The sequence below is a fragment of the Cornus florida genome, unplaced genomic scaffold (assembly GCF_030987335.1).
Source record: "Cornus florida cultivar Cherokee Brave unplaced genomic scaffold, ASM3098733v1 CherokeeBrave_3.0.0_Hap2_Chr10, whole genome shotgun sequence".
Lineage (NCBI taxonomy): Eukaryota > Viridiplantae > Streptophyta > Magnoliopsida > Cornales > Cornaceae > Cornus > Cornus florida.
In genome coordinates this window covers 36,126,903-36,138,138 of record NW_026775580.1, presented here as the reverse complement: position 1 = coordinate 36,138,138, position 11,236 = coordinate 36,126,903, and the positions used below count along the sequence as shown (strand labels likewise).

Below are 11,236 nucleotides of genomic sequence, written 5' to 3'. Positions count from 1 at the left end.
GGCTAGTCTTGCCCATATTCATGAGCAGATGGATCGTTTTGAGATTTCTTTGGCCAACTACACTCGGACTGTGCGTGAGGACTACTTCCGTGCCGAAGAAGACCATCGTCTTGCTGCAGACGACCGCCGTGTTGCGGTAGAGGACCGTCGCGTGGCACAGGAGGACCGGCATGAGACTCAATCTCTACTCAATGCCATCTTCGCCAGTTTTCCCCCGGCCCCGTAGATAGTTGCTAGTGTTGGACTTTATCATTTTGTTTCGTATTTGTGTATGTTTCCTTTCTATTTTTGTTTTGCTTTTCAACTTTAGGATTGTGTTATGCACAAGTTGCTCTGGTTCAATATGATTGACTTTCAGTTCCTTTTGTAATCATGTTATTATGAATGAAAATCCTTTAGCACTTCTGTTATCTTCTTTTCAGCAATTTTCCGTCCATATTTTACTGTTTGTTACTATTTTTGTCGTTGTTCTGCATTTTCTTCGTGTCCCATTATAGGTGGCACATTTCAAGTTTGGGGGAAGCATTTTGCACTTTTATATAGCTGGAAACCTTTGCTTTCGTCGCTCCACTTGGTATTTTTGTTCCTTTTATCCCCTATGCCCTTTATTTATCCATCTTTGTCTCCCACATTGAGGACAATGTGTACTTCCAGTTTGGGGGTGCAAGTTGCATTGTTGGTTCCATATTTTTGCTAAGCAATGATAGTATAATTTTAAACTTGTCGAAAATAAAGCATATGTTTAATACCGTGTATATAGAAGCAATTGTGAATTTTTTGAAAATAAAGAAAAATGTGAATTTAAAGTGATCATGTGGATTCAAATTAGTCTGTATAAATGTCTCAATTAGATTCTCGCTGGATTTTACACTCTTTTATGCTTCACAGTGCACAGATGCACATTGGAAACTTAACCGTGAGGCATGTAACTTGATTAATCGTGATCTTGACCTAGTTAATCTGAATTGATGAACCTAATAGATGGATACCTTTGGTGTGAAAAAAAAAGAAGAAGAAAAAGAAAATAATGACCAGTTTGAGTTTGTAGCCTTTCCAACTTGAGTTATTAAGCCCTAGGAGTGTCTCTACACTTAGCACCCTAAAGCCATCTCGTTTGGGAGTTGTTGGCCTAATGCTTGCTATATGGGTTGGTCAGAAAGCTTAAAAGACTTAGACATTGCACGGTCATTCAAAAATATTTTTATAAACATGGTTCGTTGGAGTTCGTAGCCTTGCCAATTCGAGCTATTAAGCCCTAGGAGTGTCTCTACACTCAGCACCCTAAAGCCATCTGGTTTGGGAGTTGTTGGCCTAACGCTTGCTATATGGGTTGGTTAGAAAGCTTAAAGGATTTCAGCATTGTACAACCATTTTATGTATCATTTTTGAGTTAAAATAAATTGTCAACAAGCAACAAAGTTGTTTTGTAAATAAATTCATACCTTAGGGACTTCATTTAAAAGGGAATTCAATGATTTGAAGACTTGTGTCTTGAAATTGGAAAAAGAAAGTAAAAGCCGCATGTTGTGAATCCAATCCACTTTCACTAAAGCTAGAGTTGATTTCCAGTCAAGAGATGACAATTGAGTTATTTATATGGACTAGGATGTTGATGCATGTATATTGAAATGTGTTTAGCCAATTTTTATATCAATGCTTCATATATGCATGATAGTCTACTCAATGACCCCGTCTCCAGTCCTGTGTCTATTTCGAGTTATATTTGAGCTATATTTATATTTCATTTTGCCATAGTTGATTTTGTGATAGCATTCCTATTGTTGTCATTTCATTGAGTATTTCATTTTAGTTTTGCTAAGAGACTAGCAAAATGTAACTTTGGGGGTGTGATAAACGCCGAATATTGCATATTCAAGCGCCTTTAGCTGCATTAGTTAAATCCATTATTTGACTATTCTTTATAAATTATCTTTATTTGCACGTTTTTATATATTTTCAGTTTCATTGGCCAAAAAGGAGCAAAAATGGTGTTTTATTCAATCCTTGAATAGCAATGTGCTCAAGGCTAAGTTCTGGCAGCAGTGGAATCTGATTTTACTCGCCATTTTTGACCGATCAAACTCGAGAACTAGACTTCCATTAAACATGACATATTTAGAGCTTTGAATTAAATTTCCAAATCTTCAAACGGTTCGTCATTTGGAGTTCGGAACAGAAAGTTATGGCTGTTCTACCAAAGTAGTGCAAAGCAGGTCAAGAGGAAGGAGTATACTGGTCTAACTTCGAGTGCTCGAAGTGCTTAGTTCGAGCGCTCGAACTATGGGCAGACTACTCTCCGGGAACCGTCACTTCAGCCCACTTGTACCTTGTTTCCCTCATCTCTGATTTCCATCTTTATGGGTTGGTTGGAGATGTCTTTTGGTGGGGTTTTGAGCCTTGTTTGGTGGAGAGGAATGTCTACAAAAGGATGAGGACCACACATAACATCATATCTGATCTTTGCAAGATTTTTGGAGAGAGAAAGAGGAGAAAAAGATAGAGTTCTTGAAGCCAAAGGAAGGGAGCTCGAAAATGGAGGTTGCAACCAAGCTTCTTCCTTCTTCTAAAGCTTCCATGGGTAACTAATCCTCCATCTAGGGAGGTGATGAGGCCCCTCCCTTGTAAGCATGTTCTAATTTAGGCTATATTTTGGGGATTACAATGTATATTCTTTGGTCTTTTCATGGTCTAGAGCATTTTGCCTTTTGTAATGGATCTTCATGTATTTAAATGATTAATGTTGAGTCAATTATCAATCTTTGATGGTTTATTCTTTTAATCATGTTGTTTGCACTCTCATGGTGACAATGGTAGTGAGATCATGAAATGGTTTAATGGCATGTTGATAAGGACTTTGATAGATCATTGCTTAGGTGAAACCTTTGATGATTTATGCTTATTTCTTACCTTCATGTGCTTCATCATTTTATCTAGGGCTTGATAGTCTTTCATTCAAGTAAATGTGGTTAAGCTACACCTTAGTTAGGTAGTCTAAACATGTTCACCTTTGATGGATCATGCTTGCTTGAGATTTAATGAACTTCTTGAGGAGATTATAGCAACCAAGTGTGCTATGTATCATGACCATATATATATATTGTTTTCCCCCAATTTAGCTCTAATCTAGCATGTATATAGGGATGGAGGCGGATTCACTTCCCTTGTCCTCTTTACTTGTATTTCATCTCCCTTAAACTCTTGCAAACTTTTAATTTATGCACCTTAATTTTATAGCTTAAGTGACAACCAACAAATCCTCTATGAACACCCCTATCATTCTAAAAAGACTCTAGACACTTAGGTTGCCATAGATTAGCGCAGTCCCAGTGGTTCGACTTACCCGACCAATAGCCCTATTTTACAATGATTCGTGCTATTGCGAAGGTTGATTTATAATTGTAATCAACTCAACTGATCACTCACCCATTTGCTATTAGAGATTCGATAAATTATACCGGCATCTAAGAGCTTAACAACTTCCTTCTTAACCACTTCTTTCATGTTTGGATTTAATCTCCTTTGGGCATCTGTAAAAGGTTTTGCATCCTCTTCCATAAGAATGTGATGCATGCAAACAGAAGGGTCAATTCCCTTTAGATCCGCCACATTCCATGTCACGACCCTAGTTTTTAGGCTAGTGCGTCCTGTGATGAACCGAAAGTTGACTCGGCAACAGGTCCAAAATGTGGAAGTGAAACCAGAAACAAGTTTTATAGAGATATCAATAATCCCTAAGACACCCAAGTGACTTTCCATGAAGCCATAAAACTCAAAGAGAATGAAAGCGGAAACAAAGGTCAAAACGGGCAAAATCCATTAACCAAGGGGCAAAATGGTCAATTTGAAATGAGAAGGGAGATTTGACTCTAAGCAATTCAAATGTGGTCTATACAACCTAAACTAATCATTTCACAACATTCCAAGAGGTTCTAAGAACTTTGGCCAAGAATCCCACAACACACCTATTCTCGGTTCAAGAAAAACTTGACACTATCTCACTAAAACATGAATAACTCTCACTATGATTTGAATCTGAGAATGGCATTGGTACCATTGGAAAACGGACTCAAAATCCTTGAGTTTAGGCTTAAGAATCACCCCATTTGGATTAGAAATAAAGAAGTTATGACCATTTGAAGTTAGAACAATAGTGCTGAAACAAAACTGAAGAGGCAGCTATATGAAAGCTATTTAGGTCGACCGAAATGAACAGAAAAACACCATCACTTCGGTAGGCCGAAATAAGGCATCGGTGGACCAAAATGAACCCAAACAGTGATTTTGGCTACTAGAATGTGTGTTTTTACTGTGCAAATGAAATTCAAAAGCTGTCGGTCGATCGAAATGGCATTTTGGTCGGTCGAAATGACTCAAGAAAGTGCAAAAAGTCCTGCTATGCACAAGAAATGTTGAGGCTTCACCTAAGCCTCAAACCCTAACATGAATTTGTTCCCAAAACAAGATTTAAAGCTATGCAAGCATGCCAACAAATGTATTTTACATATTGAAATGTGTTACAATGACCCATTGCCTCATTACATGTCATTTACTCCAAATCACATATCAAACCTCCGAAGTTAGAAAAGTTACATTTCAAACGTAAAACTTGGAATCTAAATGCATACACATGAACTTAGTTTGTGGCCATTGGCCTCATGTCATACATATCAAAGAGGTTCTAAATAGTGTATCTAAGCACACTTTACATATCATAAGGCAAAAATGGCATATTGAACCTAACTAAGTATTACAATTCTATAAGTAAAACTTAAACATGCTAACACTTGCATGTGAACAAGAATACATTTACGAAAACTTCAAATCTACAAATCACCCAAGTCAAGTGCAAATCTCCAAATCTTGAATCCTGTACCTGAAAATAACCCCAATAACTTTAGGGTGAGTAACACAAAGCTACTCGTAGGAGATGAGCATACAAGAACCTAACTTTTTACAAGGTTATTACATTAATATGAAACAATTCAAAAGGGTCATGCCGGCTAACGTTTATGTCATAAATGAGGCTCAAGAATCATCCTAAGCTACTTTAAAGCATTTTCACCATAAACTACAATATTTATACATTTAAACAATATAAAAGCATACTATACAACACAACAAGATACAGATCATCAAAGTTATCAACTTGAAATCTAATATGCGAAAACAACTAAGTGGGTCATGCCACCTAACGTCTATGTTCCCAATGAATCTATAGGATCATTCCTAAGTTACATTTGAACAATAAAACATAAATCACGATATCGATGCAATTTAACCAACATTGGATCCTCCAATACAACGCATAAAGCATGATTTCTCAAAATTAACAGCTTGAAACTTAAAATGGGAAATCAAATAAGGAATAACAAGTCACAACATCATCTGGTTATCAACTTAAAATGAAATGCGAAATCAAACAAGGTAGATACTCGAACATCACACCGGATCAGACCGACAATATAGTTATTTTAGGGTTACTAGCCCACGGGTAACCTCCCTATGTGCGCACTAGACTATAAGAGTACAATCCCCCGTACTAGAACCATATCCTAGCCGTAGTCAAACAACGACATCCTTAAGTTTCCAAAATTAACAAGTTGTGAAACAACGCATATATCAACATGTATATACAAGATAATCAAACTATCTACCATGCACAACCAAATTTGGAAACACATACAATACATGCTCTAAGTCCACAACTACTATGGCATGACAAATGTCGAATCTTCAATGTATGATTCATTACACGCTATGGCAATATCATTCAATATTGAAAACATATACTCGTGAATTGAAATATAACAATAATGTTATCCAATGCTCAAAACGTAACCAAGTGAATACACAACAAATCCAAGTCCATAATTTAAACATAGAAATACTTCTAAAATACAATTAAATCCATTGAGCAATTAGATAGAATTTAATTAAATAAAACTAATTAAATTCTCTAGATTCTAAATCAATTCCAAATAACCTCAAATTAATATATATTAAAGGACATAGCATGGTCATTACATATATCTAGTCAAAAACTTAATTAAGCCCAATGAAACCATTAAATAGATTTTAATTAATTCTTTTAATTAAAATTTCTAGATTTTTAATCTCATCCAAATGCTCTTAAATAAACATAGGTTAGAGAACATGCCAAGGCCTATTGTTATATCACATTACAGGTTGATTTCATGCAAGTTACAACCATGTGAATTAAACTTTCACCAAAGAAAAATATTAAATAAAAGTTGCAATTCTTATTCAAATAATCCCAATTTAATATATGTCTAAATGATAAAATATAGAGATTTTTTATTTTTTATTCCAAAACTACCCTTTTTCTCTCTAGCTTGACGATTTAGGTTTAGGGTTTTGCATACGGGTTGTGGTTGGTAGGGGTGGCTCACGATGGAGGAGGCTTCGTCCTTTTCCCCTCCGCCGACAGTGAAGGACCGGCCCTCTCCTCTACCAGTAACTTCTCCTCGTCACTCATGAAGAAGTTGTTTTGAAGAGAGTGAATCCAACTCCTTTATTAATTTACGTTATGTTGCACCCGGTATTGGTTCGAAGGTTACGATCACTGAAGAGGATGTTTCAGAAGAAATAGAATATTAGAAATCCTCAGTTGTAGGATATGTGATGGGCAAGCATCCATACTACCCTCATTTCATTGAGAAGCACTGGTCCAAGGATGTTACATCGGTGTACTTGAAAAATGGTTTCTTTATGGTACGATTTCAGCACGCAATGGATGTACAGCAAATATTGTCATGCATTCATACTTTTGAAGGCCGAGCCATCATCATCAAAAAATGGAGTAAGAATGTTGTTCTTCAGAGAGAAGATTTTGATATGTTGCCACTATGGATTCGAGTGTACGATCTTCCTATGCATTGTCGTAACTCTACTTCAATCTCGAAGGTATGTTCAATTTTCTCAACACCAATTTATATGGATGATCCGTCTTTACACCAAGATAAAAGTCAGTTTGTGAGGGTTATAGTGGAGGCTGATGTGCGTAAGGAGCTGCCAGAGAATTTGGTAGTTGATATTCATGGAGAAGATTGTGCAGTTTTTATTGAGTATGAATGGAAGCCTGCTATTTGTTCCTTATGTAAACGTGTTGATCATGTTGCTGCAAGATGTCCTCAAAGAGTTTTAGAACAGGCAAAGCCTAAGAAACAAATGTTAGATAAATGGATTGTTAAACAAAAAAGGAAAATGGTAGAGTTTGAAGATGCACAACAAGTATCTGTTGAATTACTTGTGAGACCGATCCAAAGTTCTCAGGTGGTTACCCATAACTCCTTTGCATTATTAGATCAGGTGGTTGTTGAAGAGATTGGTGAAGGAGAGGATCATGTCAATCAAGTAGATTTGCCTCAAGGAGAGATAGATAACATGATCAAACAAGATACTATTCCTGTTGTTGTTGAGCAGGTCACCATTATTATGGAGAGTATTGATACAAGGGTAATTAGTGAGGGAGATACTCATATTATGGAAGTTGGTGCTAGTGTGCCAGTTGAAAATAGTAATCTATAGGTGGATTCAATCACTGAACTTGGTAGGGACTTAAGTAATTTGGCTCCTGTAGGTACAGATGCTGATAGTAACACATCTCATATTACTGCAAAGGCTACTGACAAAAAGATGGAAGCTACAGAGACACTTGTTACCCCTTTTCAAAGTGAAGGGGGAATAAGTAAAAAATCTAGGTATAGAGCTGTATTAGCCTCTGATCGAGTTACTAGAAGTCATAGAGGGGTTCCTGCCCTGAATTTAACCTCCAAATGATTGGGTTCTGGAATGTTAGAGGCTTAAACAAGCCTAGAAGACAGAGAGAGGTTGCTCATTGGATTTCTTAAGAAGCTTCTTAATTTGTTTGTTTTGTGGAAACTAAAGTTCAGAAATGTGCTTTTGTTTCTATTTCTCGAAGAATCAAGAATAGTTGGGATTGGGTTCATAATTATGATGCTCATGATTATAGTAGGATTTGGGTGGGGTGGAATCCAATCTTGTTTGATGTTCAGGTGCTGGATGTGCAGATTTAATGTATGTTACTTAAGGTAAGAGTTTTGGAGACTGGGGAGATTTTCTTTTGTTCTCCAGTATATGCTCTAAATTTGGCTAAAGATAGGATTGCTCTATAGAACTTTCTGGAACATTACTCTACTATTGCTACTGGCCCTTGGATGGCTTTAGGAGATTGGAATGCTATTAGATTTTACAGTGACAAGAAGGGGGGGAAAAAAGTGCCTCAAAGAATTCTTAATGATTTTAATGATTGTCTTCATAAAGCTGGGTTAAGTGAGGTTCATCCTACAAATGGAGAATGGTCATGGTGTAACAGACATGTTTTTTCTAGGAGAATTTTTGTGAAATTGGATAGGGTTTTCTTGAATGAGAGGTGGATAGATAGTTTGCCTAGTACTAAAGTTCTATATACATCAGCTACTTGCTCAAATCACTATGGTATACCTATTCACATTTCAAAGGAGTTTGCTGTTGGACCTAAGCCTTTTAAAATGTTGATGGTGTGTTGTCTACAAGGATATGTCCAACCTCTTGTGAAGAAAGCATGGAACAATGAAATCTCTGGTAATCCTATACATGTTCTTTTACAGAAATTGAGATTAGTTAAGAAAACACTCAAGGATTGGAATAAAAATTGCTTTGGTAATATTAGTGAAAAACTAATTAAGTCTAAGCACCATTTGGATCAAGTGTAGTTGGAGCTTTTGAGGGATCCTTCTGAAAATAATTTCCAAGTTGAACAAGAAGCTAAATTGGGTTATCAAGCTGTTGTGGTGGATCAAGAGGTGTTGGTTTCACAGAAATCCAGAATTCTCTGGCGTAAGGATACTGACAGGTGCACTTCCTATTTTTATAATAAAATGAAGCAACATAGAAATTTCAATGCTATTACCTTAGTTGAGAATGACAGTGGACAGACCACAGAGGATATGGGGCATATCAGAACCTGGTTTGTGGATTTTTATAAAAAATTGTTTGAAAAGAGAGATGCCAGCTTGCAAGAGTTTGATTTACCTGTTAAGCAGCTGAGTGTGGAAGAGGTGGAAGGTTTGGATGGTCTGGTGAGTGAAGAAGAAATCAAAGGGGTTGTCATGGGTTTTAACCCTGATAAATTACCTGGTCCAGATGGATTCCCAGCTCGCTTTTATCAAACTTTTTGGTCTGTGGTAGGCAAGGAAGTGGTTGCTGCAGTTCAATATTTTCTCTCATCCAGTGGTATGCCTATGGGGGTTAGTAGCTGCTTTCTTACTCTTATTCCTAAGGTGGGAAATGCAAAAGAAATGGGGGATTTTAGACCTATTGCACTTTGCAACCTGTTATATAAAGTAATTACTAAAATTATGGCCAATAGATTGGCAAGGGTGTTAAATTCATTGATTGGCCCTGAACAAAGTGCTTTTGTTCAAGGAAGGAAAATTCAAGATACTTTGATATTGGCTCATGAAATGGTCAGGGATTTTAAGGGTTGAAGGCATGCATCTATGGCTGTAAAGGTGGATATTAAGAAAGCTTATGATTCTGTTTCTTGGGATTTTTTGCTTAGGAACCTCAAAGGTTATGGATTCAGTAATGTGTGGATTAAATGGATTTCTTCCATCCTTGTATCTACTAAATATTCTGTTCTGATTAATGGTTCTCCCCAAGGGTTCTTCCAACCAGGGAGGGGTCTTAGACAAGGCTATCCATTGTCTCCTATGCTATTTACCTTAATTACAGAACATCTTACCTCCATTATCAATTCTGCCGTCCACAAAAAGGAGCTATCTGTTACTCATACTGCAGCTAAGGTTCATCCTGTGTTAAGTCATGTATTTTTTGCTGATGATTTGTTGATTACCTGCAAAGCTTCTATTTCAAATGCTAGAGTTCTAGTAAGTTTGTTCAAGAAATTCGAGAATTTAACAGGTTTACAAGTCAGTGAACATAAAAGTAGTGTCATTTTTTCAAAGGCTGTGGGGCGGAAGTTATCAATGTTAAGAATTCTGAAATGCTCTGAAGAACATTTTCCAATTAAGTACTTGGGGCTTCCTTTATGTCCTTATGGTTTGAAGAAAGAAAATTACCAGGGATTGATTGATAGGGTTTCTAATAGAATTAAGTGTTGGACCACTAAATTGTTATCAGTTGCTGGTAGAGATAAACTCATTAGATCCACTGTCATCCCTATTTTTCTATACTGGTGTAGCATTTATAATGTCCCTATTTATGTGATTAATCAGTTGCAAAAAATGTGTAGAGATTTCTTGTGGGGTAGCACTGATAATTCTAAGAAAATTCATCTCCTGAGTTGGGATATGATCACTAGATCTAAAGCTGAAGGTGGTCTTGGTTTGAGGAAGCTGGTGGATATCCAATCTGCATCTAAAGTTGTTCTAGCTTAGGATTTTTTGACAAGTAAGTATAGGCTCTGGGTTTCATGGTTTAAAAACAAGTATACTCTCCACTCCACTTTTTGGACTGCTATTACTAAGGTAACTCACTCTATCATATGGAAATCTGTTGTGGAGACAAGAGATAGTATGTTATAACATGTTGATTTTCATATAGGGGCTGGAAGATCAGTTTCTCTTCAAGATCCTTGGTGTGATGGTTTGACAATGGTAAATAAATTTGGACATAGGATTTTTAGATCTTTAAATGTTCCTAGAAATGCTAATTTGGATATTCTAATGGTGAATGGTAGCTGGGATTTAAATCTCCTGCAGGGACAAGAATTACAGCAGCTGAGGGAATATCTTTTGTTGCGACCTATTCACACTTCAGCTGACAAGCTTCTGTGGAATAATGGTAAGTTCTCATATAAGGAAGCTTGGAAAATTTGTAGATTTCAGGCAGAGGAAGTCAGCTGGTACAAGTTCTGTTGGGGCAAAGCGAGACCTAGATGGTCTGTAACTGCAGTTTTTGTGATGTTAAACAAAATTCCTTCTATGGTAAATCTCCAAAGAAGGAAGTTATGTTTAGTGTCTAGATGTTCATTGTGTCAGAGTGCTATTGATACAATAGACCATATATTTATTTCTTGTACATTTTCTAAAGATTTTTGGAGCTGGCTGGGAGAGATTCTGAAGTGGAATATGCATCAGTTTGCTGAAGTCGTGTCTTTAGCTGATCTGTTCAACTGGTTTTAGGTTGTTGCAACTGTGGGATTTCATAAAACATTGTTTCCTGCTATGCTTTGGGGAATCTGGAATGAGAG

At 36.7% G+C, this 11,236-nt stretch overlaps 1 protein-coding gene across 1 annotated transcript; it reads left to right on the top strand.

The window, feature by feature from the left end:
* The first annotated feature begins 6,642 nt into the window (after positions 1-6,642).
* Positions 6,643-9,509, top strand: LOC132277486 (uncharacterized). Its single transcript, XM_059779340.1, has 5 exons — positions 6,643-7,537; positions 7,601-7,770; positions 7,914-8,036; positions 8,157-8,618; positions 8,736-9,509. The coding sequence occupies exons 1-5, from the start codon at positions 6,643-6,645 to the stop codon at positions 9,507-9,509; spliced, it is 2,424 nt and encodes an 807-aa protein (XP_059635323.1).
* Positions 9,510-11,236: the final 1,727 nt, after the last annotated feature.